At 52.5% G+C, this 27200-nt stretch overlaps 2 protein-coding genes across 24 annotated transcripts in view; both read right to left on the reverse strand.

The window, feature by feature from the left end:
• The window catches only part of LOC122371299, a 62450-nt gene extending 50793 nt beyond the window's left edge, over positions 1-11657 (reverse strand). Inside the window, exon 1 of the mRNA XM_043347512.1 lies at positions 10586-11657. Within this exon, the coding sequence (XP_043203447.1) occupies positions 10586-11515 (930 nt within the window). The 5' untranslated portion in view covers positions 11516-11657. The remainder of the gene's footprint in view (positions 1-10585) is intronic.
• A 1771-nt stretch (positions 11658-13428) lies between these two features.
• LOC122371293 (apoptotic protease-activating factor 1-like) overlaps positions 13429-27200 on the reverse strand; it is a 44476-nt gene continuing 30704 nt past the window's right edge. For 6 of the 23 annotated variants that reach the window (XM_043347489.1, XM_043347493.1, XM_043347494.1 and 3 more), the window contains 12 exons: positions 25417-25622; positions 24874-25081; positions 22913-23159; positions 22322-22517; positions 19897-19920; positions 18975-19067; positions 18468-18644; positions 17982-18110; positions 16310-16490; positions 15837-15985; positions 15368-15509; positions 13429-15051 (listed from right to left, as the gene is read on the reverse strand). In XM_043347489.1, coding sequence (XP_043203424.1) covers positions 14789-15051; positions 15368-15509; positions 15837-15985; positions 16310-16490; positions 17982-18110; positions 18468-18644; positions 18975-19067; positions 19897-19920; positions 22322-22517; positions 22913-23159; positions 24874-25081; positions 25417-25622 — 2015 coding nt within the window. In that variant the 3' untranslated portion in view covers positions 13429-14788. Of the gene's footprint in view, positions 15052-15367; positions 15510-15836; positions 15986-16309; positions 16491-17405; positions 17496-17981; positions 18111-18467; positions 18645-18974; positions 19068-19896; positions 19921-22321; positions 22518-22912; positions 23160-24308; positions 24414-24873; positions 25082-25416; positions 25623-27200 lie in introns of all 23 variants that reach the window. The other 17 variants (XM_043347496.1, XM_043347497.1, XM_043347492.1 and 14 more) reach the window with 7 other exon arrangements.

Below are 27200 nucleotides of genomic sequence, written 5' to 3' on the forward strand. Positions count from 1 at the left end.
CAGCGCCGGCATGGATGAAGGAGAACATCCATGGCGCCGGTATGACGCAACTTTCTAACCCTATCGGAGTCGATGGGACGCAACTCTCATACGGTATCGGAGCCGATGGGACATAGCTCTCATACTCTATCAGAGCCGATGTGCCGCAGTTCCCATACGATATCGGAACCAATGTGACGCGGCCTCTCATCGCCAAACGGCCGGCCGGGTCACGCCGTGCGGGAATCACTCTGACACGACGGTCGGAGTCGCCGTGTGGGAGGCCGAGCTCGAAAATTAATCGCCGCGTTTGCGGCGTCGCTGCCGACCGCAGCTAGGGTCGTCAGCGGCGGTCAGACCGCCCGATCGTGCCGGCCCTCAGCAGCTGCCCCCATCACCCGGGGATGAGCGTGTCGCTCAATTACACCCGGTCGGCGTCGTAACTCACAGCGCGACCGGCCCAGTAACGCCTCCCAGCGTCCTCAATTAGCCGGTCGTGCGCGCCCGGCAGCCGCCAGACGGCGGTGATCGCGGCGCTATTAGCAGCGCGTGGCCGACTCAGTGACGTCATTGGACCACAGGTAGGCGCGCCGCGGCCGACGGCGACATCCCGGACCGTCACGCGTCCCGTGCGAACCGGCCGCGTGGAGGTAATGAGGTGAGAATGGCCTGACCCGGCCGCGCAGGTCACCGCCTCCGGCCATTAGGTACCCGGAATGAGCGCGGTACGCTGATCGGGGGATACCCGGAGCGGGGGGGGGGGGGGTGAAAGGTATGTGCGCAACTGCGCAGGAATGAGGCCGAAAAGAGCATTGACCTTTGACCCAGTCAGATCGTCTTCCATTACCCTTTTCTGGTTCAACAGCTGCGGCTCGAATGTCTTGTGAGTTGTGAAGGAGAATTAATTTGGATACGAATGCAGTGCAAGGTATGGTGCTCCCAGTTCCATGTCATGCGTAGAAGACTTCACACTCTTGCTGCTCGTTCCCTCTAACTTTCAAGTCCTGTCAGCATTGTCACAAGTCACACACACGTATCTCAAGAACAAACAGCAGAATAGCTGTGTGGTTTCGGAGAACCACACAGCTTCAGCCGTCGGTTGACTTCCTGAGTCTGACGTTTATCGGCCCATGCCTCAGCACGCGACGGCTTAGTTTGTCAGCTGCAGCAGCCAAACAGCTCGGCCTAGTTTTTCGTCCGGACGACACCGTCCCCTCCCCTGCCCGTCCCCTGTCCCCGGGCTCCTCCCGTGACCGTACCTGTCGACGGTCCGACCACGCCACATGCCAACAACGAATAGCCGGCGTGGCAAATCACGCGCCGGCCGAGCGCAATAAACTGACCAATTACACGAATCGCTAGTGGCGTGCGCCGGCCGCTCGGAGCCGCCCGTGCCAAGCCGAGAAATAAACAGGCGCCGATGACGCATCGATCACCCCCTCCGGAAGGTGGGGGGGGGGAGCAGGACCCCCGCGCGACCCTGCGTGCCTCCGGGGTCATGCCCAGGTCACGTGAGGAAAGCGAACGGAAAGTGGAGCATTAGCACTGTAGTGGACGAGCAAAGTTCAAAGAAGTGCAGTGGTCAAAACGTAGAACAGTCCGCTGTTTATGCTCAACTCGGGCTACAGGCTAGATAGGTTACAAAGGGCGCATTCTGTCTTTCAAGGTTATGAAATTCAAATGATCAGAGCGCTCATCTTTTCAGTCACGATGGTGCAATGATACAAGAGCACGATAATTTGGCGATATCAACGTTCAAAGCCTTGGTCGTAGAGCGGAGTTCGTGCGGTCCAGTCTCTCAGCGCCTGTTATGTAGCCAGCAGCGTTCGATACTGTCGAGGTGAAGATTGGAGTCACGTCCACATAGCTGGCCCTTAGGTGCATTCCTGTGGTAAATTTTGCACATGACTGCATGCTGTTTATGCGACCGGAAGTAGATTTATGCAGACCAAAAGTTCTCTGCAGTGGATGTTTGGTGACATTGTTTATTTATGCTAGGAAGTTGAGGTGAAGTCGCCAACAGTTTTGAATGGGTAAATATATTTACCCATAACATTGCCAGACGACTTGATAATGGAGTCGCTAGAGTGACTTTGGCAATGTTCAAAATGTTCATGCAAGGTGATTGTATTAGCAGATAAGACATGTGAGCTGAGCCGTATGGGCATACAAATACGTAGAGAATCAAAGCGCATTTGACATAAAAACTGACCGACCGGACCTGGCTGGCCGTTTAGAGATCATGAGTCAAGCGGAAAATTGGTCTGCATCATTTTATAAATAATCTCATGCAAACACTTTCCATGAGACAAAGGTGAAAAATCAAGGATATCATCAAGCGGTCAAGCTAGCGCCAACAGTCTCAAGTCTGTACAAATCGATCGCCTCGGCCTGACTTTTACCAAACTTCACCCTTTCCTAAATGTGAACCGGCATCAGTTCAATTGAAATTTGAATGCAACCATGGGTAGTTACCACACAGGCTCGCTCCCGTTGCTGCTGTATCATGCACAACATGACACTGCAATACCGGGGCAATCGCCACCCGACCTCCACGTTCACACGGCGTCATTACAGTCCCTTACCGCCCAGTCTCAACCGCAGCCTACCGCCCGACTACGACACCGTGAGACTGCGGGTCAGGTCAGGTCGGGTCGGGTCAAACCACGTGACCCTGACCTCGCGCCAGTGACCCTGGCAGCTGGGGGCACACTCCCACTCCCCACATTCACAGACAGTACCACCCGCGTTGCAAAGATTCTGCAGCACGTTGGATAGTTTTCACTTTCCATAACCCAGCTCGGATCGCACCGCAGCTACGAGCAAATTGCTCCGTTGCACGAGGCGAGTGAGAATGCAGGTAAAATTATGAACCGATGACCTCCGTACCACAGTTGTTTCGATTATCTTTTTCTATGTTGAAAAGTGAAAGAATGTTCTCAACATTTTCGATGACCAGCTCTGATACCAGGAGTCTCAGCCAACCGTGCATAAACGTGCGGAATAGGGGAGAGTGGGGCAAAGCGGCCACCCGGGGCAAAGCGGCCATCCATCGTTTTAGCCCTCCACAGCTGGCGTCAGTTCCAATTTATGATTTCCAATTATACTTCTCTTTGCGGTCGTTCGAATGAGCCAGACCGGGGTTTCAGGCCCATCGCCATTGTTCTGTGAAACACGGAAAAGCATTTCTTGCCAGGTTACCAATTATGTCTACAATTTTTAAATGTTATTTTATTCCATAACCGTTTGGAATTTTTATAAGCGTTTTTGTCCATGCATTGCGTGGTTATCGTACATGCCTTCTACCAATTTTAATGCTTTTTACCCCACTAATAGCTGAGCTGGAATATTTTTGTCTCGGACGGTATGCGCGGGGCAAAGCGGCCGGGGCAAAGTGGCCAGCCCCCAAATGGCCATAAGTTGTTTCCATCTGGATAAAAACATTATTTATATTCAAATGTGTCGTCATGCATTCATCTTGGCCACTTTTCGGTTACATGAGTTACCAAATTATGCAATTAAATGTTTTTCCAAGAAAATTCTTTCTTTGTTTAGCAATAGGTGGGAAGATAACAAAGTAAACATCCATCTTCCCTTAAACCTTGTCACCATCAAATACCCTAGTCGTGCATGAGGCAACTATTCTGTTTCTCATATCGGGACTTGAGAAGTCGCCAGTGGCCGCTTTGCCTCAGGGATGGGGCAAAGTGGCCAATATGCTATAGGTTTAAAGTTTTGTCAATATCTCCCATATGTGAACGCCTTTGGAAATGAAACGCAGTTGGAATAAAAGACAATTCAATAGGGATCACATTGGTATAGAAAGAATCTTTCCAAGTTTAAAAATCAAGCGTCGGCATCGTTAGAAACGTTAGTGTGGCCGCTTTGCCCCACTCTCCCCTACTAAAAATGTTTGCAGAGAGCGTTAGGCAAGTTTCTGCCTCTCAGCAACACCTGGCTGGTCGATCTCGCTCGTCCAGCAGTGGGTGGGCCGATTCACCGTTCATATCAGAGCTGCAGCAGGGCAGGACACTAACAAGGTCGTCGGCTCGGCGTCTGACCCAGGTGTGTCGGGACCGGCGAGTTATGATCGCCAGATACGATCACTGCCCGGGGCGATAGCGTAGGCGGGCCGCGGCTCACAGGGACCCGACCGGCTCGGTGCACTTTCATCTCACGCAGGCAATGCTGCAACCGTGCAACGCATGGCCCGGATCTTACAGGGCTGGTTTGACGAATGGCACGGCAGTATAGCGCCATATGGGGACTACGCGGGGATGGGGAGCATGATTCGGTGATACAGAGACGGTGATCATTCATAATCGTAATCGAGGGGTAGCTGGATTGCTGGATTGAATAGTAAGCAGTAAGAATAGGTCACCCAAAGCCCGAAGGGTGCACTGCGAACAGCTGGAATAATGGATTTGATAGCCAAAGAGTTTCGGTCTGAATTCTAAACGGCGATCGTACAGAAGTTAATCAGTAGTTTAGTGTATTTTATCCGGTCTCTTAGCGAAATAGCATGTAGCAGGTCGCCAGGAATGCTGTTAATGAACAATAAAACCTTTTCGCGAAATGGCTCATGTGATTCGTCGTGCATTCCATTACAAATTCATCAGGATTAAATTGAGGGTAGAGACCATCTTGTCCCATCAAAATGCTTCTCATTGAACCATCACAGCCAGCTGCGCATCGAGACCACCAGGTCGTGTCGCGGGGTTCCTCCAGAGCTAATCACGAGATTTATCACGAGTCTGCTCACGGAGATAATCACACAGCTCATCGCGGTGATATCCCAGCGGTCACAGCCGTCACGAGTCGCCTACAGACCCACAATGGAACAGCCGCCATGCATAGTCGGCTTTGGCAGCTTGATTGTCCGTCATGAATAAAGGAATCGTTAGCCTAGATCGTCCGCTGTGCACGGCCCGACGGTTGCAGACAAACGGACGCCAGGCCGAGCCCCACACTGGCTTCATGCAGTGACGCTCCCGGCCAATAACATGTAATTTTGTCCCTATCAGCTTTTAATCGGAGTCGACAGCGAAAAAATATGGCCGGCCTCCAGTCGATCGCACTCCAACGGGGGCTGACGGAGGGTGCCCCGCGGTTAGTTAGGTGCAGCGATTGAACGATAGACGGTAGGTATAGTGATTCAGGGCTGTTTTTGCCGCGATTTATATTTCTTTGTTTAGCAAAAAACGAAATGTTGCGATCGTAAAAGGTCTTGATCTAAAAATGCCGTGATGTTTGACCACTAGGCCTTCCAGTTGTCTGTCGTAATAGAGAATAGTTTAAGCAATATCAAATACCTATATGCGATGAAAAATGTGCGCATGTACGCAAGATTGAATCATCAATTCTAGGATCCCTAAATGTTTGTTAGATTAATTTTTGGTTGACCCGTCTAACATTCAAAAGTGCACGATGGCTTAACTGGGAACAAATTCCGACCCAGTTCAATGCCGTGCAGACCATTACCACATCAGCTGGTAACCGAGTACCGCCCTCTCCGATAATTACCGGCCACTAGACATCACCGAGGTGCGTGGGTGTTATCCCCATCCCCTCCCTCTTCCCGGCACCGCTCGCGGTCAGACCGACCTTCCCGGAACACGCGACGACAGCGGAGGTGCTGAGAACGACCTTGACACGCGCCATGATTTCACCGTGCAGCTCACTATCCCAGACAGGCCGATCTGCTGCAGAGAGCTCACAGCGCTTATAACCGTGTAATAACAGCGAGTGTGATGTATCGTCATGATCCGTAATTTGGCTAGATATTTCACTGAGATAGACACTATCAAGGTGGTGTCAGGATGCGTTCGCCTACTCTAACCCGAGTACCCATGTAATTACCACGCATGTGTGGCAACTCACTCACATAGTTCCTCGAACATCAAAGCTTTCACACTCTTCCGCGCACGTTCCCAGACGCGATCGGCAGTTTTACAGCTCTGAGTGCCCCGAGTGCGCCCGCGGCCGGCCAGTGCGGGTGTTACGCTCCTATGGCGCGTCGACGTCCCCGTGACCGTTCAATCAGCCGTAACGAAAGTGCACCGAGACTTCGACACATGCCGGGCGGCCGGCGTTGAACTCACCGCCGGGCGGATCCAGTACGCTAACATACAGGCGCCGGCTGTCTGGTACGAATATGAGTTGCCGTGTGCACAGCAAAGCACTATAAATGCAGGTCAGGCCTCTATAGAATTAAATCGAGATGTCCTTATGAATGAATTCATTTTCAAATCTTAGACTTTAGATTTATTTAACAAACCTAAGAGCTCTCTCACTCTATTCCTCCTCCCTCCTTTCCTCTCTCTCTCTCTCCCTCTCTCTCTCTCTCTCCCTCTCTCTCTCTGTTGTATGTACATATAATGTCATCAGACAGATGTGTTCCCAATTACGTCAGCCGAACAAGGACACTGCGAATGTGTTTTATGACGGTAAGTGTTACAGATTGGCACGCGACACTCGCGAAAGGCGTGGGTATTTCACATAGTCTGGGAATTCGGTAAGGTGTTCCACGAAATGACAAGACGTTTCGACCATTTTCTTTTTCTTTTCACAATTCCAAGCTGTATAAAATAACTTCTTAACGGAACTGTGTGTATGTCTGTGTGTTTCGTGCACATTCAGACTTCTGCGTGAGAGGAATGAGAAAAAGCGGAGCAGAGTGGGAACGGCCGTGCTGGTCTAATGACATTGATATTGGTGTAATAAAAAAGAGACGGCGACGTTAAGAGGGCATCACGGAAATGTCGCAAGTATATTGCCTATTTACGATCGGTGTCACGTAAATGTATCGAATATCTAGGTCAGAAAGAGACGAGTGAGAGTGTGTGATAGAGAGAGAGAGAGAGGGGGGGAGAGGGAGAGAGAGAGAGAGAGGGAAGGGAGAGAGAGAGAGAGAGAAAGAGAGACAGCAGACAGACAGACAGACAGACAGACAGACAGACATAAAAAATACAATTTTAACAGAATGTTTTCTCTTTTTACCCGTGGTTTCTTCGGACATGTACATAATTTCAACGCAGAACTGCCTTGAGTAATTCACGTCTATATTCTGTCTATAAACGCAGTTGCTTGATGAAAAGTCTCACTCTAGTCACTAAAACATGACAATTTTAACTAGAAAGGCTCGAAGGAGCTATGAGGTAATTATAAGTGTCGAAATTTCGTGGATGTGTAATACGACGCATGCCATGGGCCAGTGCGCAACTGATGTTGCTTCAACGACAACGTTCATTCTTACGTACACTGATTCCGGAAAAACGGACGGAACAATTAGGCCACCGCAAATTCACTGACGTGACGTAACAGTCAAACTAAAACGGCTGTTACGGCTCACAGAGCAGAGACAGCTGTCGTATTGGTTAGTGGATCACCTAAACTCTATCCAGCTTATTGTCTTTCATCTGTTATTCTTCAATCATTCATCGAACGTCACATCAACCCCTGCCAGTCATGTCACAAGTCACTCGTCATGCACCAGTCACCCAAATTAGTGACCACACCACGCACGTTACCAGTCGCCTGCCAGTCATCTGCCATCGGACGTCATCTCGTTCCCTGGTGCAGTAACACCGTCGCTCCGTTGGCAGGCACGGACCACTTAGTTTTTACTTGGCTTTTTGGCAACATGCCGGCGCCTCGCCAAAGGCCAAAGCCGACCGATCCCTAACGACCTGCCATTCCAAGGCAGCTGAGGAAAACCAGAGAGGCCATCTGACTACGCACAGCCTCAATCTAAGACTCGAGGCTTGCCGACAACCGGCATAGCTATAGCAGCCAAGGAACGTGTCGTTCAGCCGTAGGTCATGACCCCTACCCCCTGCACGACCCGTCCCGAGTCCGACCCCAGCCAAAGCTACTGGGCGCTGACATTCCATGCCGCTGGTCCAGTCAGGTATTACGCAGTCTCCTGGCACAGGCTCGGCACATGCACTGCCCCGAACAGCAAACAGTGGCATGTCGGCCGCGCTATAAGCGGATCAGATTCGGGCCAGCCCGTGCGGTAGCCGCCGCTTTACGGGAGGGTGACGGAGCGGTAAAGGGGGCTACTGGCGACCAACAGCGAGCCAGTGACCGCATACGATAGCGTTTTAAGTCAATTATTACGGCCTTACAGTCTGGTGATGTGTTCCGAAGCATTTACAGCTATGTTATAAGCTGAAAATATTCATTATTATGGTTGAATGATTACCATGTCCGTCCCGACGTAATCTTGATTTGCACGGTCAAGGAGCGCAAAAGTCGGAAGTAATTTAACCCGCGCACCGACGGGGGTCTGCGCCAACTTAGTACCGACGGGGGGGGGGGGCGGATGACCGCCCCCCCCTGAGATCTCGAGAACGAAGCAAGATAGCGACAAGCGGTAAACGGCATCGGATACGCACGGTCAAGATCTACAATTTTTACTAAGGTCATTTTCAGGTCAGGTCAAAGATGACCTCACAGGGGTCGAAAAAGTCAAAATGGCGGCGCTAAATATGGAGAGAGTTTTTCTCGAATAACTTTCGAATTAGTCAAGATAGGAACAAACTAAGGGCATCATCGTGATCCTCTCGTCAATCCGCATCGAATGATATATATGTTGACCTCGAAAGGTCAAGGTCAAAGGTTGACCTCAGGTCACGTGACCTCGAGGTCATCATGTATATCATTCGATGCGTCTTGACGAGCTGAACACAATGAGACCATCCACGCGTCTGTATCTTGTTCCTGTACGGAGTTATTAGCCAAAAACCTTTGGTGACCTTTGATGACGTCACATGACCTCACAGCTGCCCAACAGCAAAACAGACCTCAAGGTAGTGAAGGTTGATCGTATATGAAGTCATGTATGGTATATGGGGCCATTCCGACCCGTTTTAGTGGTAAAAACAGGGAGTTGATTTTTCCCCCATTGACTTATAATGGGGAGGTCGCGAAATTGACCTGACCTTAGGTCACCGATATCAAAATTCCGAGATATACAAATTGTAGCTACTAATGACCTAATAACATCCTGCGACTTTCAAAGGCCTCCGACATCTACTGTAGCTCTGGCACGGTGACAAAGTTGCAAAAAAGTGACTTGAGGTTGGGTCATTCAAAGTGACCTGGTGACCTGACCTTGAAAGTTAGGAGGTTCAAACCTGCACACCATGTGTAAAATTGATAAGGGAATAGTCATACCAAATTTCGCGGCGCGTAGCGGTTTTCCCGCTATTCGCGAAAAACCTCAGGGGGGGGCGGATATCCGCCCCCCCGTCGGTGCGCGGGTTAAGCTTACCAAAAGTGTTGCAAACGCTTCCACCGAGAGTAGAAGCACCCGACAGTGCTGCATTTTGCAACTACAAATTGCTTACACGTGCCTAATAACACATATTCATAAGCCAGTTAAGCCACTCTCCATTTACAACTGTGAATAAAAGATAAGAATTAACTCACTTCTGATTTATCAGCAAACCTGCATATGAAAGTCCTTTTGCGCAACGGCGTTTACGCAAGCGCAAAGAACGGATGTCACATATAGCCCTGTTCCCGATACGTCGATAGTTCTGCCAGGTCTGTCCCGGATTCCATCGCGCGAGCCGTGTGGGCTCGTCGCCTGCGACGGGGCCGTTAGGGGCGCTGATTCGACCCCGGTCCGTGTGTACACCGCCCAGAGAGGGCTGTTGTGTCGGCCGGCAGGCTCAAACGACCCACCCCAGGACTCCGCCGACACGAGGTCACTGCCGTGATACAACTCCCCGGTTCACGGGCGGGGAGCAGGGTGGCTCGGCACCCACGCGCGCATCGTCCGGCTGCACGGGATTAGGAATGGAAGTCCAGCGCAGTGACAGCGACATGATTTTTTTTTTCTATTCTCTTGTATTAAAACGAAGAATAACGTTTGAATTCCTTGTAATGCAGGATTAAATGCGACAATGCAGAAAATCATTTTTCAATCCATTATTAGTTGAAATGCTTTTTTAATAGGTGCATAGTTTGATGTAAAATGTTCGTATTTTGCCAAGAATTTTGATTAGATTAATAAGTATCGTAAAGTCTGTCCGATAAGTACTTCGAGACCCGCAATTCGCACCACATAGTCGCGCGTATCAGTCATACCTAAAGTAAAAATGAAGCAGGTTTTGCTAGTGCGCATTTAATGGCGGCAATGCAAAACTCTTGTTAGCAAATATTTGAACACAGCTTGAACTATGATAATACACTCAGTCAGTGCTGTGTTTGTTAGTTCGTGGATATTTATACCGTCTTGTGATTTTGACAGGTAGTATTCAATGTGCCTAAATATGATTCACTCAATATAATAAGCTATTTTGGCATTGTGGCATTTTATTTTCTGAACGTCAAATAATTCGTTTTTATGTTATACCTAATTCACTACAGCAGGATGTTTGTTTACCGAACCGTTTAAAGCGCCCAGAAAGCTACCGCCTGACTAAGGTGTGACGTAACCAAGTGTCAGTACCTATCCGTGCCTGTCTATCTCTTCATCCCCGGCACCAGAACCCCGTCCATCACCCCCCCCCCCATCCGGGCTGTCCGGAGTCCAGACCTCTCCGACCTCTCCACCCGCCCGTACAGTCCGGACCTCCCGGACCGTCCAACTCACCTCATCAGCAATGTCGGCCAGCGGGTTGTCGATGTTGGCCTCCTGCGCGGCCCGCTCAACGCTCTTCAGACTCTGCTCGACGGCCACCCAGTCTGACCTCTGACAGAGCGCCAGGGTACGGCGGCCCAGGGCGCGCACTTTCTGCACCCCCTCGTCCTCCTCCGGGCCGGCCGCAGCCTGCTGCTCCCCGGACCCCGCGCTGGCCGGCGCGGCCGCCGGCGGTGGCTCGCTGTCTGCTGAGGAACCCTTGACAGCGCTCACTTTGCGCGCCTTTTTACCGTTTTTGCGCTCGTCACCGGTGTCGAGTGAGACGGCGTCCCGGCCGCGTGTCGGGCTCTTCTTGGCGCGGCGCGGACTGCGGCCCGGGCTCTCCGGAGGGCGGTCCGAGGAGAGCCGCTTCGAGTCGCCCGAACTCGCCGACGCCTTGTCGGGCGGCTTCGGAGACGGCTGGTCCCCGGACTTGCCACCGTTAGCTTTGCCAGAGCTCGGTTCAGAGGATTTGGAGTTGGACTTGCTAGAGTTCGGTGGTCCCGACTGGTCCAGCGACTTGCTGCCCGATTTTCCCGAGCTGCTGGCTGACTCGGTGGTCTTGCCATTGGGCTTGCCAGAGCCTTGTGAAGGGTGGTCGCCGGACTTTCCAGTTGACTTTCCGGAGCCGTGCGATGTCTGTTCACTGCCCTTACCGGACTTGCCGGATCCCTGCGTCGGCTGCTCGGACTTGCCGCTCGTCTTCCCCGAGGCCGGCGCTGGCGGTTCACTGCCCTTACCGGACTTGCCGGAGCCCTGTGCCGACTGCTCTGTCGATTTACCGCCCGATTTCGCCGCTCCCTGAGCGGACACCTCGGCCGGTTTGCCGGTGCTGGGAGGCGTCTCGGCCGGCCTGGTGGCGGCTTGTGCCGGCGGCGGCGGCACTCTCTCGCCCCCAGCCATGCCGCCGCTGGGGCTGCTACTCTCCGTCGGGACGCGGATCAGGTCAGCGCGGATGTTGAACGGCCGAATGGCTGCTCCGGGAGGCGCCGTCGGCGGGGGCGGCGCGGCGAAGGGGAGGTGCGCTCGGCGGCGGCGGGCGGCCGAGTCCGACTGGCGTTACCCCGGCGACCGACACCGACTGGAGAGGGGGCGAACGGCGCGGCCGGCCCGCCCCGCAGCCCGCACCTGGCGGGGAGGTCGGCCGCGGAGACTCCGCCCCCTCCTAGACACACCACAGTACCACACCCAGCGGGCGTGCAGAGGAGCTGCCCTGGCCCCAGCAACTGCGCCAGCAGGGCGAGCTGCTCCCGGTTCATCCACCAGCTGAATGAATGAGACGGATGACACTTACATACGAGGTTTGCCTTGTCAGATAACACACCATTCAGGCACGACATTGGTTCCTATATCCTATATAAACAGATACCGTATAGTTAGACGTGCTGGGCCGTTTGGCGCATGCCATGCATTTTCCATGCGCACCTTCAAAGGTGTCGATAGCAGATAGGTATATTTAGACATTTATCTATGGGTGAAAGAGTCGATATTAAGAGGTGTTTTGATTATTTATCGTTATCCCTTTCCTATCCTCATCTTTATCCAATGCTTTGGTTCACAGACGTCAAATATTTCTTTATGTTTTATTGGGCTGAAAGAATAACTTCCGTTGAAGCTGCGAAGCTCAACAAAAGTCGGTCAGATCCGACGGCAAATAAACATTGAATAACATGTCCTTCACCTGTCACGACGGCACTTTCAAACATTGCGAACCTAAGCCGGGGACGACTCGAATTGCATAAAAATGTTGCAAATTTAGACTGGACGATCGGCGTTTGTTCCAACTGGATCTCTCCTGAGCTCAACCGTTCGCAAAGATCGCAACCCAAACAATGGGGTGTTCTGAATACTGATAATTACGTAAGACTGTGCCTCGCATCGTGCCAGCAGCGTAACAGTTTGTTTTGACACCGTCTGAGTGCCCCGTTTGTGGAGACAATAAGCCGATGCACGCATTAGCAGCCCCGTCTCCTGGGTCGGAGAAGCACCATCTCAGAAGTAAGACGCGTCTCTGTGATATTTTTGCAACGATATCCCGTGAGATTTGCCAGACCAAAGCCGTGTCAATCGGAGACAGCCGGCGGCGTTTTCCAAAGACCCGTCCAACGAACGCTCCTGTCTGGCTTGTTTTCCTTAGGGAGCAGCAATATTTTGCTGACGTCGTAGCCTCTAAACCCGCAGTAACAGATACCATGACGGTCTGCTTACAAACGTCTGCATCCGGCCATTTCATCCACGAGAAAAATAAATGGAGACGGTATAGGCGATGAGCAGATTCTGGTTTACTACCATGCCTCAACGCTTTTATTTTCCTGCCCGACTGCACGATCAAAATCAGAGGGCAGACCGGTTGCCCTGGAAATCGTATTGCTTTACTGTTATTTTAATTAGCCTCACGCAGGCCGACTTTTTCCCATCCACTATTCATCTCACTCCTGCAGCTCACCATGGCAGCTGTCACTAACTTCGCCGGCTCCCAGCCCTTCCGACTGACCACCCGTCCCACCTCGGGGCAGATGAGGCCACAAAAACTACGGAGTCACAGCGGTCGAGACACGGATGGGGGAACGGGGGGGGGGGGGCAGGAAAATGAGTCGGCCAGGCTCGGGGACACCCAGAAAGCTTCGTTCAGAAAAGAGCATGCAGCCTAAAGGTGAAAACAAATATCAATGGACTTTGATTTTAAGCACTCAGCTCGGCTAGCACAGGAGATGAGCAGGATACGCCATTCTCATACCAGACGTAGAAAGTTACTTCATTTTTGCCGACCACATGACTTCCTCATCCATCCACAAGTAACATTTAAAAAAGACGAGTGACAGATAGTACATATATTGTAGAAAACAAGGTCAGACGGACGGACCACGCGTCCACAATTCACAGGCGGGCCCGGGACTCGACCGCTAGCCCGGAGTCATACCGTCCGACGGGACCACCAAAATATCAGCTCGCGCCAGGCGCCAGCAGAAATCACATAAAGCGTCTCACAACGAACAGCCGGGCGCACAACCGGATCGGTCTGGAATAAACACCACAGGGCTCGCCGCGACTCTGGAATCCCCTTACTGCGGGCCGCGGGCGGTCGTTCACACTGTCCGCCGGAGCGGCGAGCCGCCTCAGTCGCGCTGGGAACCTCCGTCCCGGTCGGCCGCTCCCTCTGTGACTAGCCGACCATTGCACACAAGGCACTCTGCCGGAAAGACGGGCGGCCGGCGCCTTGTGTCGGCTCCACGACCGCCGCTGGGTCACTTTGTTAACACCTAGCCACTAGTCCACGGTGTTCGCTAGCGATACTCACACACACACTCCCTGGAACCGGCGGCGCTGGTTGACTGTCGGTCCGTTCCCGTGGCGCCGGACGGGACCCTGCTATCGTTAGCAGAATACCCCACAAGTCCTGAACACAGTCCAGGACTGACACCAGCGCTGCCACGCGTCACTCGGCGTAACCACTGAGTGGGACAACAAACAGGCAACTCCACACAAACAAGCCAGTCGGACGCACTCGCCACCAATCACGGAAGGACACGCAATGGCAAGGTTTGTCATTTTCCGAATGTTCCTATACCCATTGACAATCCACTGGCGCACTTATGGAGTCCACACGTCAAGTTCAGCTCCAAAGAACATCACCAATCGACGGATCAATAAATCCCCGAAATCACGAGGCAAGACTTCGTCAGCAACGGCACAATGGTTGAACTTGATCGATACTTGTACCATTGCGCGAATCTTAGTCAATCGTCAGAAAAAGACAAATAGAAATCACACGACACCAGACTTGTCATATCGATGATATGGTTCGGAAGCTGATATTACATTGTAGGGTAGAAAACTGCATAGAATTAACCTTCGTTTCTTGACGAATGAGCCTGGCCGAAAACCTGATACAATGAACTCATGTCAATCATCAGCATGGGTATAGCGGCAGTTGAGCAAATCTCAGCCGAGTACTCACTAGGGACGCAATCACAAAACGAATCACCAGCCGTCGTCACAAAATGCCCCAACGTGCGAGATCTGAGCACTGCGAGCCGTCTCTGCTGCCATCTAGCGTGCGTCGTTCGCAATAACACCCGGCCGCCGCTGCAGGCAGCTAGCTAATGTGCGTCTTTCGCACTAACACCCGGGCGCCTCTGCACGCAGCCCGGGCGGCGTCCTAGGCTCCCCGGTGCGTCACATGACCTGGAGCACATAGAGCACCCCCGCGTCGTCGATGGTGACCAGAGTGGTCCAGTCATCGGAGACGACGAGCCGACGGGCCAGTGTGCCGCGGAACGAGAACACCTGGCGCAGTGTGGCGCGGATCTCAGGCGTCAGCGAGGTGCGACGGTTGTAGTTGAAGTAGCGTTTGGCCGGTAGCGTTAGCCGCGGCGAGGGGGGCACCACCAGCGGCGACTGGCCGGCGCGGGTCCGGCCGCGGGGCGACACCGGGTTCTCTGCGGAAGGGGAGCGGGGAAGGGGTTTGTGAGCAACATGCGAAGGTATGCTAAACACGAGAAAACAAAACAAAACCGACACAACACGATAATTAGTGCTCTAGGAAGGATCATCCAGTCTGATTGAGCCGCTGGTTGATCCTTCCAATGTAGATCCTTCCGAATCCCAGCTCTGTAGACCTGGAACTTGCACCTCTAGTACCAACCGTCCACCAAGGCGACACTTCCCCACCAGTAAAGCCGTATAGTAAAGCCGCCACCAGGCGACACTCCCGGCTCTGAAGACCCGTGGTTTGCACCTCTAGTCTATACGTACCATCTACGTCCAGTCTCCACCACGCAAGGCTGTCGCTGAGTGAGATTATCTCCCGTCCATTCGGGTGGATGGCCAGGTCGTTCACCATCGAGTGATGGAACTGAAGGCGCAGCGGCTTGCATTGGTGGTCGGTCCGGCTCACCTGATGTAAACACAGGGGGGTGATCAGGGGTCAGGTGCCGGGCAGGCCACTGCAGCGGACGAACTGAAAATTGGGGAGGATCTAATGATTCAAATCTCTGTAAGAAATAATTTCATTTCAACGGTTTTACACACTTCCCGAACACCTATTTATGTAGACATACGCGAAATCTTCCGTCTTAAAAATGTCACTCGCGGCGTTCAGAGCCCACCAGCGGTTTTAAAACACATTTTCTTTCAGTTTCCCCAGCAGCTGTCACCATGTTGATCTTGTGTCCAGTGATCTACCCCTGCTCCCTCCCTCTCTCCTCTCCCCTCCTCTACCCACCACCACACTGCCGTTGTCGTGCCCGGTGACGAGCAGGTGGTTATCGGCAGACAGACGGAACGTGCGCACCGGACCGAACTCCTCCAGACTGAACGACTTGATCAAATCGCCGGTACACAGCCGGCACATCTTCACCGTGCCGTCCACACCTGCGGGGGGAGAACCGGGGAGGGTGTCAGGGGAGAATGAAGGCGATCAATGGAGAGAGGGGAGGTGCGGCACTGAGAAGAAAGGTGGCTAGGATTACCGTACAAGGTTAGTCAGTGTAAGTGCTGACACCTCATAATCATGCGCGTTTATAAAAAACTGACCCGTCTGCCCTACCCTTAATGTATTACGCTAATTTTAATGAGCGTGGATAATACAACGAAACAGGTCAGATTCTTAACATCTGACCTCCTCCACTCACCCCCAACAATCTCATCTCTTCCTCACCCTCCGTCCCATCCTCCCTCCTCCCTCCTCCCACTGACCGGCAGTGACTACGATCAGGTCGTCGGGACAGGGCGACTTGTCGCGCGCCGCCGCGGTCGCCGCGCTGGTGGCCCCGTTCTCGTCGGGCAGGTTGGCGCGCACAATGCGGTAGCAGGTGACCGTTGACCCGGCGTGGGTCAGGTGCGCTGTTATCGGCTTGCCTGTGTCCGCCCGGTACACCTGGCGGCGAAGGCGTAGGGCCGTCAGATGGATCGGAAAATGTTTATGTGCGTTTATGATTGTGTTGACGGAAATGTTTATGCGGTCAAAGTTACCCGGTTTAGTCAAAATGAATAAAAATGACACTTGTAAACAAAGATGGGCTGGTCAGATAAAATTAGGTTAATGAGGTCAACACTCAACATATATATTGGACATTACATACAATGCAATGTTGCATGTATGCTGACAAATAGGAGAGACATTCAGTAAGTTAAAACATAATTGACAAATTAGCACAGAAAAACGAAAGCTCCCCCCCCCAAAAAAAAAAACATCGACAGTGAAAAGCACAGCATCCACGGTCGTTGCCCCAGACGACATAATCGCCGGCGAACAGCACAACCAGGGGCATGGACAATGGACATTACCAGCCAACAGCCCAAGAACGGCGCAGGACATCACCAACAAACACGGGTAGGAACTTAAAATGTCACCAGCCTAGAGACAACAGGACATCACTAACCCAAACAAACAGAGGCGAAAACTTCCATCAGTCATTAACGACAATGGCAACTCTTTTCCTCTCGGAAGCTGACTGACAGATAACCTGTCCACTGTCCAGCTCAGATACCGCACTCTTACAGCGCCAGCCGCTGACGGACCGAATGCCTGGCCAGCTGTCCAAGCCAAGCTATTCCACCAGCGGTTCGACTACTTCAGCGGAGCTCCCGTTAGAGCATCGTGATTTCGCTGACTTACCTGAGCAGGGAAGGGTGACACTGCTGCATCCAATGCAAAACTAAAGAACCATGACAGCTCAAGCCCAAGCACATACACATGATACACACATACTCCCCAATGGACGATAGTTCACTGGCCGACGGACGTAACCAATTGTCACTACCACTGTCACCACCACCAGCACCAACTCACGCGTGTCACCGTGCGGTAACTCTCGGACAAATCGGCCGTACTGATGGAGGGCAGGCGCGGCAGGCGCACATGCACAGGAGCGCGCCAGCCCTGGAGCAGTTGGGTGAAACGGTTTCGGGCGTGCACAAACCAATTATAAAAAAAATCAGCCGCGGAGGTGGTGAGGTGGTTAAACATAAGTTAGTGTAGTGCATCAAATGACAACATGCAGATTAGAACATACGAAAAATCGAACAGAATAAGCCAGGGCATGCATCTATCAGTTTGCTACGCCCATACAACATGCAAGCGGAAAATCAAAGTGAATGACTAACAAAACTGCAGCAGGCCTAACATACAGCAGTCACCAATGGTTATCACCGAAATCACCAACGCAAGTTCTCCCGATCCCACCAGGCTCTAAAAATGCCAATACCGTTAGCGTCTCTCTAGAAGAAGCAGTGCACCTATTGGTACCGCCGACCAAATTGTGACCGTTCACACAAACTAATTGCTACTTACAGCACTCCTTCCATCTGTCTGTCAGTTCGTCCCACCCGTCCTGTCCCACCGTCCTGCCGTCACCCACCAACCCACCTTGAGCGTGCCGTCTCGGGAGCAGGAGACTGCGATCAGGCCATGGTCGCGCGCCTCGTACAGTCCCACCTGGGTGACGGCGCCACCGTTCCCGCCGCACGCCACGCTACGGTTATCGGGCCACCACACCTGTCAAAGTCGAGGGATGGGTTACATCATTGGGGGGATGTGGTCTGAGGTGAGAGGCCGGAAATTAAGATAGAAAAATGAAACACAAAACGATGTCTTGGTTACAGATGCACGCTGCTTACCACAAAAAGCTGCAGTCGTGAATGAGTATAAAAGGAAACACATTCAAATGATGTATGGATGTCCACTAATACTCATCCTAAGCAGGTCCAGACCTGCCGCTCATATTCTGACGAGCGCACAGTCACAAACATACGCTTCAAATAATCAACCGTAGCTCGATCAACAGCAGCCCGTGCAGCTTCAGTCACCATCGCTCACGCAGAAACCTCGCCAACCGGCTGACCTGCCGCCTACCTTCATGGTTTTGTCCTCGGAGCCGCTGACCACCGTATCATTCGGACCGAACTTGAGCGATATGACCCGGTCGTTGTGTTTGCCGAGGATGTTTGGCTCGGGTACCTCCTGGGTAGCCGACCCGGCCGGCGGCAGGTGGTACACACCCACAGAACCGTCCTCACAGCCAAAGGCCACCTGCGGACAGGGGGGACGCGGAACCGGTCTGGTTACAACGGAGCAAGGGAGTTACGGGACGGAGAACGGGAGGGTCACAGGATTGAGTCGCATGATTACGGGGGGCCACACAACAGCAGACGGCTCGGTTACCGCATTGTTGTAGGCATAGGGGATAACACCGCTGGACAAGGCGAGCAACGATATTTCCAGTAGGAATTCGAATGTTCGGATGTGTTTTCTACAGTGAACATAAAGGTAAAGACACGCTCAGTGAAAGTTTTTTTTTTGCATTTACGATTAATTGTATTTCAAAATACCCGGCATGTGTTTCTCCCCGACCGGACGTACCATCGTCCCTGTCTTGTTGATCTTGGTGATGATGATCTTCTCCCCTACGGGTTTGGTGGTTTTAGTCACTTTACCCTCGAGGCCCCGAAGCACCTGAAACGGGACACAGTCGAGGGTCAGCCGTGCACGGGACCGAAGCGGGGGGGGGGGGGGGAGTCGGCCGAGCAGAGTGTCCGACCCGCGGTAAACGCCCAGCTGGGAGGGAACGGTGAACGCCACTCTGAAATCCAACAAACCCCCCGTCATTAAAGCGATGTAAGCGAAAAGCCGACTCAAGTTGCCCAGGCAAAAGCGCCGATATGCCAAACAGATAAAAGATTGATATGCAGTTTAGTGACGCCCAAGTTTAGCTCAAATTTGATGTAATTTGATAGAAAACATAGATATAAAAACAAATAAAAACAATAGCCACACACATTAAACTGCCCAACAGTACACTATCAAAGCATACTTAGATACGTTAGTGCGAAGCCAGCAGCTGTTTCATGCGATACGAGTAAGCTGACACTACTAAAAAAAGCCTGAGTAAGTGTCGTGCAGGCGGGAGCAGCGTTTGAGCGGAGCGCACGCCACAGCAGAGCACACGTGCACAGTCCTGGCTACAAGTTGTGTTCGGTCTGTCCCCTGTGAAAGGGGTGCACCCTCCTAGTCACCGGCGGCGGTGGTGGCGGCTCGATAGGGCCACTGAGCACCGCCCACGACTAGCGGCGACGCACCCAGTCGGCGTGAGAACCCGCCAGACCCGTCTCACGCGACACAGAGGAGAGAGAAAGGCAGAGGCGGACGGGCCGGCGAGTCGGCCGGTCCACCGGCTAGCTAGAGTGTCTGTGTGCGCGGGTCCGGAGAGGGTAGAGACAGAGAGCACAGGCAGTTTCCGAGCTACAGCACCGGGCGGAATCCGGCGGAGTCCGGCGGCACGTACCGTGAGCTCGCCGTCGCGCCGCTCCTGTAACAGCCGAGAGACAGAGCGGGTCCGGCGTCATCCCCAGCCACAGAGACGGCCAGCGCGGAGAGCCGCCGCCGCCGGCAGAGACGGGGGTCAGTGGATGGACGGAGAGACACGGAGGGGACGGGGGCAACCAGGAGAAGGGTGGGAGGGAGAGAGGTGCATTGAAGAAGGCTTAACATAACGAGTCCAGCCTGAAGGGAACCTGAAGGTTTCACGGATCAAACAAAATGTGCCGATCAGAAAGACGAAAGGAGAAAGAAGAAGTAAGGAAGAAAGAGACAGACAGAAAGAGAAAAACAGAAAGGAGCACGGCAAATTTGAAAGGAAATGGATTGATGGCGAGAGGCAGAGGAGCGGCTGGCTTACTGATGGAACCCTCTGCGTTTCAAATGGACTCGCGGGGCGGCGGCGGGGAGCACAGTTGGCAGTGGTGCACGGACGGACAGCGTGTGGCGATCGGCGGCGCAGACGACACAAATGCGTACAGAGAGCGGGGAAGAATGCCGCACGGGGAAAGAGCACCGTACGGATATTGAGCGGGGGGGATGCCGTGCTTCTACATATAGAACAGAGTGGGACGCCGTACTTTTGACACACGGAGTTGAGAGGGACGCCGGATCACAGTGGCAAGGAGAGGGAATGTCAGGGCCAGTCCCCCAACGGCACCCACGCGCTGAGCGGGGTACACAAAACAGGGCCACGTGACGTCCCGAGGGCGGAAAGTGCACGAGAGGAGACACGGCGCACTTAACAGCGCTGGTGACGGTATCGGGCCGTACGCCAGATCATGGGATGGGAGATTGCCATCGAGTGGGATTCGGCCGTTCAAGGTTCAACAACCGATTGAGGACCGATGCCACTACACTGAGCTTGCAAGACAATGGTTCAATTTCATCAACTTACGTGATTAACCACTGGATTAGAGCACCTACTGTAAGTTGCAATTTAAAGGAAATGGCAATGTATAGATTGGCAACAATGGGGAAAGCTCCAGCTGCAAAATAGCGTAAATCGGAACGCCAAATAGACACAGCTGGCCACTTATCGATGCCATTGATGCATCGTCTAATTTTGGTAAGCAGCCAATTACTGTGCCTTATATGACAGGCATTAGGCAGAGAACACTTCCGAAAAAAACACATTCTGGTTAAACAAATAAAAAACGGCAAAACTTAAGCAAAACTCATGGCTAGACACGTCATAACCAAGATACTTGATAGATGCATGAAAGATAATTGAATTATATAAATCAATTTATGGATATACAAATTTGGTGCACAATATTTACATTTTTTAACCATGAAAACCCTGTTCGCCTTTAACTTGGTTTATCTTATATCAAAATATACAATTTGCATTCAAATACGACGTCAGTATAATTGCATGGCATAAGGCTGCAGGTAGCATAATCGCGTGGCAAAAGCGCCCTATCAGTGATCTAGCGCTATTTCACAATTGGCAAAGCCTCAAGACAAGGTCGGGCTCACACCGTTCACGGAAACAGCACTCTCCAAGCACACACACACACACAAGCGCCCATGCAAGCCCCCTCGCTATGTCCGCCACGCGCGCCCCTTCGGCGCGGGTCGGAGGTAGGCGGGTATGATCAGAGGTGTCCCCGGTGAAACGAAGTCAAGTCGCGTCTTCCAGCCCTGAAAGCCCCCTCCCTCAACATCTTACAGCGAATAGAGCTCACATTGTGAGCATTTCCACAAGACACTTGGTCTCCACACAAAACCCATCGAAATAAGCCGCTCTTTCGGAATGTATCCAGGAGTGACGGAACCCTGCGCGTAGCTCCACGCAAAACAGCGCGCTCTACGCTGAATTGACTCCGGTGTTAATGCACCACAGAGGTCTTGTGTTTGTTGGGGCTTTAGGGCGCGCCGACTACAAGGTCATTTCGCGCCCATGGAATCGTGCCTAGTTTCTTCGTCAGGTCCAGCTGAGGCATATGATGGTATCGCAATATGTTCAAAGGCGTCCCAGAAAGCCCCAGAACCACTCAGTCATCCAAACAAAATATACGATGGAATTATTACAATATTCTGTGTACAATTGTTGCATAAATCAAGAGCAAAAGATCCAAAGCCAGCCATAGACGCACCAAATCCTGACCCCTTCCCCACCCATTCAGTGTCTGTCTGTCCATCCACCACCCATCTGTACCCCTCACCGCCAACCTCTTCCATACCCGTCCGGCACGCAGCAGCTGATGAGCGGCCACCTCCCTCTGCCTGCCGTTAGTGGGTCAGCCTACCAGCAGCGCGCGCCTCAGGCAGAGCGGCACCCATCCCGCCCGCCGCCCAGCGCCCGCCCGGTTAGCTGGCATGCGTCCTCACTGCATGCTGACGGCTCCGGTCGAGCGGCGCAGCTCGGCCCGGCGCAGCGGACGTACCTGAACGCCGTTGTTCGACGTGATGGCCGCCACGACGAGGCTCTGAGGGTCAGCCGACACGAAGCGGGCTGAGAAGAGCGGCTGCAGGCTGTCCTCCACCTTGGGTGTGGCGGTCAGGGAGCATGTCGTGACGGTGTCGTCGGCACCGGCCAGCAGCTGCTTCCCGTCACGGGAGAACACCAGGGAGGTGACCGACCTGTCGGGAACGGAACGGGTCAGGTGACTGATCACTCGAGCAAGGTTGGATCTCGAGGTTTGGCGAGAGTGTCATGCCATCAGTGTCGAAACCGATGTAATTTTCATACAGAAGCTGGGTGCTTGTGTTACTCTACCGTATTCGCACTAATAATCTCAAACACAAAACTAAACAGCAGCCTGCCAGGCAAATTCAAGGCTCGACCATCCATCCGACCGTTGCTCTCATGTCTTTCAACTCGCCCTTCATTCACCCTGCTGTATCTCTCATTCGCCCTGCTGTATCTCCTTCTCCGCAGTCCCAGCCCCTCCATCTTCCATCTGCTTCCCCCACCCTTTTCCTATCCTGACCGGTTTTTACCACCCACGCCTTCATTCACCACTCAGACCACCTACCCTGCGAAGCCGCGCTGTGTGGAGATGACACGCTTCTCCTGCAGGTCCCAGGTCTCGTACATATTGGACGACGTGCCCACCACCAGCAGGCGCTGGTCTTCGTTCAGTCGCGAGCACAGGTAGAGGTCGTGGTCGACCGCCGAGCGGCCCATCTGGACGGGGATGAAGTCGCGGCTGGGCCGGCGGTCCGTGTTCCAAACCCAGAGGAAGATCTCCTTGTCGGCCACAGACACGATCGAGTTGTTGTCTGGGGAGAGGGACAGAGCGACGGTCACAGATCGCCAGAGGCTGCTCTAATTACTGTGGTTAGTAGTTACTTTCTTTATTTGTTGATGAGAGGCATGGGCATTATTTACCGAGAAACTGCGAAAACCAGCTAATAATGATTGCTTTCATTTTATTCACTTCTATAACTTTATCATGAATAATTGTTTTGCAATATTCTTTGAACACAATTGTAGACACACACGCACCGCTTAAGAGACTAGCCTATGGATAAGTTATGACTTAGCCCGGTCTTGAGTGGAAAATATCCTATTGTACGATAATGGTTAAAGTATCGATGATCCCAGCATGCATAAAAATTCAAAACGACACAAAAGATGACGAACCAGATTTTCTACAGACAACAGACCAGCCACCGAAAACAGGCGCAAAATGACACACCACTGGAACAGAACAATGTCAAATATGTGCAATGTAAATACACAGAACAACAGACCAAAAAAGAGCTAGATAAATCAGCGCAGAAAAAGACGGAGACACAAAGGTGATAATGAACCACACAAAGAAAATGCAAGATATTGAAGCATGGAGACAGCAGCTGCATCGAGCTTTGCCATTTTCACAACTCACAAGTGAAATATGAAGAACGCCTCAATCAGTCAATGGATCCCAACAATAGGCATGTTTTCTCCAGTTACATAAAGCATTTCCTGATCACCTATGGGATCATTTAAAAGATACATCATTTCTGCCCCCGTGAATGACACCATGAGCCTACCACCTGTCTTGATGCCAAAGAAAAAAGGAATATCACTTTGTAATTAACTTTTCATTCTGTTTCAACGAAATAGAAGGCACACAAAACGAAATGAAATTTCAGTGCATCATAAACCACCCAAATGGATAGTCAAACACAACACTGAGCCAAACACACCGCAGCCTTGGGTGCAGAAGCTCGCCAGTGCCATAAAACCATAACCAAATCAAAATAATGCAACCAAGAATGACGAAGTGATCCACAGCGGAAGCTTTAGACCCCAATGGATTGACGTAGCGCCGCCAGCACCGCGCCCCATGTCGAGCCATGCAGAAGCGAAGCCGCGCCGTTGCGGAGTGCGAGGCGCCGCCACCCGCCCGGGGCGCTCTGTTAGTACGAGTAAGAGTGAGACACCTGTGTCGGCTCTGAGCCCATCCGAGACCTGGCGACAGACTTCCCGGCGCAGTGGCCCGTCCGAGGCAGTCGCGTGCCACGAGAACAGAGCGCTGGGGATGACTCCTGGACACAGCGCGGGGCCACACGGACCAGTGTCAGACTCCAGACGGCCGTGAGACAATAGACCTCCGGGCGAACAGGCGTCTTTAGATCTATATTCATCAACTTTAGACGGTTGGTTAGACGGTCGGCTAGATCAGAGTCAGACTCAAGACCGCCGACCAAACAAGCGTCAGACTTAAATCGCCTTTAGCGAGGCATTAGAGAGCCGAACAGACCACCAGACCACGCTAGGCGACACAGCGGCCGTCCTACACTCAAGTCGAGCCCAACTGTCACTGTACGGACGTCTACACAGCACGGTACTGTGGTGTGATCAGCGACATCAGCCGTCCCAGTTACAACAACAAATACAGCGATCACAGTATCGAGTACTTCACATCACCCACGCAGACGGACTCCACATCTCGCCACATTTCCCCGGCCGCTCCTCCCCAATACCTCCGGCCGTGCGATCACCCACCTTTGCTCAGACTGAGGGAGATGACTCGGAGGTTGTGCTGGCTGAAGGTGTACAGCTGGTCACCCTTCTCGGTACACCACAGTCGCACCTTGCCGTCCGCCGACCCGGTGGCGAAGTAGCTGCTGTCGGGTGAGAACGAGCAGCAGGTGACGTTCTTCTCGTGAGCGGTCGGGTGGCTGTGCACCTCCTCGCCGAAACAGTCCCACACCTGGCGGGCAGACAGAACGAGGTCAGGGTCTGAGATAACAAATGCAGAGGGTTATGATCGATAAAGTTGGGCTAAGATAGTCACATTTCTGTGACAAAAAAGTCAAGGCGAAATCATGGCAGGTTTGTCACGAAGAACCTGATAAAGTCTCACACGGATTCACACAACCGTAATTTACCACTTTTCAGACCATCTTTCGTTCGACGCCAGGAAAAAAAATCAGCCACAACATCCCACCGTCGCTCTGGTGCAACTGAACCAGACTAGCTCATACCAGACCAGCACCGAGCGTCACCATTTTCCCACCTTCCCATCCCAACCTCACCCCCACCCACCTTCACGCCACCGTTATCGGCGCCGGAGAGCAGGTAGTGCCCATCTGGTGACCAGTCCACGCAGGCTACGGCCGTGCCGTGCCCCTCCAGCGTCTGCACACTGTCGTCTAGGCGCGGCAGGCCGCTCGGTCTCCGAGACTCGGGGAAGAACGCCGAGCTGGACGAGTGGCGGATCCGCGGCGAGGGCGTCCGCTGACCGCTCGACGCTGTGGAGCGCGGCGGGACAGGAGTGAGAGGGTGGTTAGGTGACTCGGGTGAGACTGAGTAAGAGGATGGGTGAGAAGTGGTGAGGACGTAAGAGAGGATGACAGGCGAAGAGAGCACATCGTGCGGCGTACCGACAATGCCATGGCGTGAAATGGGTAACAATAGCACCGGTATCAAAAATCGATGTCTGTTTTGGCGGCAACTGCTGACGCTGAAACATATCATACTGACTACACCACATAAAGGCTAGCTGATAGTAACAGAATGGCGTAGGGCGGTACAGTCTGACATTAAGGTCTGCATAGACCGGTGTCCCAATTAGGGGTGGGAGGCAGGGACCGTTCTAAGATAGAAACATGACGTGAGCGGATAGGTACTAGAGGTCCCAAGCGAGGGGACCGAAGGAGTCGCAAATGCATACAATTACCCAAGCCCTCGGCTCAGATGGAGCCAATCAGGAGTAAGAGGCTACCGCAATCACATTCAGCACGATAACGCAATCAGTGCTGCCGCGACAATGAATCAATATAGGCTGGGTGTTTATCAAGGCTTAGGCAGAGGCTTGGCGAGATAAGCTCCAATCGCTGACATGCATTCATGCACTGATATACAGCAGATAAGTGGAAAGCAGTGATAAGCGTGGTTATGAAAAACAATAGCTGTGATACACACAGTGGTTAGTGCAACAAAATGGTGTCTTTTACACATTAGTATGTATACACATTTAGTACCTTATGTACTCTGTGCGCGTTCGGGATATTGCCATAATAACTCAGCCCTTTCACTAATTTGGTCCTTACGCTAGTAAGTGAAAGTTAACCACCATGGTAAGTTAGATAATAGCAGCACTGTCACATCCAAGCCACCTCCTCAATCACCAGCCTCTCCTCCTCAAACACAACCGTAGCGTATCACCTCCACTCACACAACCCCGGCCACCCTCCCCCGCCCCGCCCCACGTTCCAGTCACCTCTGTCCCGTGCTGTTGGTGCCCCTACCCCCATCCTCCCCTGTTCCTACTTAACCCACTCCAACCCACCACCGTCACCTCTGTCCCGTGCCATGCTGTTAGCCCCCCCCCATGGATCCCCCACTGGTCCTCCCTTAAGGCCGGAACACAGCACACGCTTGCAAATCGCGTCGAACTCGCGTCAATCGTGGAAATCGCTTCGTCCGCTGTGTTTTCACTTGCAATTCAGCTCACAACCCGCGTCGATACGCGTCTCGCTTGAAAAACGCTTTGCGCTCCCAAATCGCGGCTGAAACGCGTTGATTATTGTTTGCACTTGACCTTTGCACGTGACATCTTAGCATATCAATCCGTTTGTTTCATGACAATATTTTATGCGGCGTTCTTTCGATGATTTTTTTAGCTTTGGTATTTTAAATGACCTTCTCCTCGATCATTGATTAAAATCAGCACAGGTAAAAAGTTACTTTCTTTTGTAGGAAATTCCTTAAAAACAGTTGATGCCATGCCACACAGGTAGTTCATCATGCCACATTGGAACTTAACTATAATTTTTTCAGTCAATTTTAGTATTTTAGTCAGTTATTGTTTGCCACGTATCATGGTC

Source organism: Amphibalanus amphitrite, unplaced genomic scaffold (assembly GCF_019059575.1).
Source record: "Amphibalanus amphitrite isolate SeventyFive unplaced genomic scaffold, NRLGWU_Aamphi_draft 001229F_arrow, whole genome shotgun sequence".
NCBI lineage: Eukaryota > Metazoa > Arthropoda > Thecostraca > Balanomorpha > Balanidae > Amphibalanus > Amphibalanus amphitrite.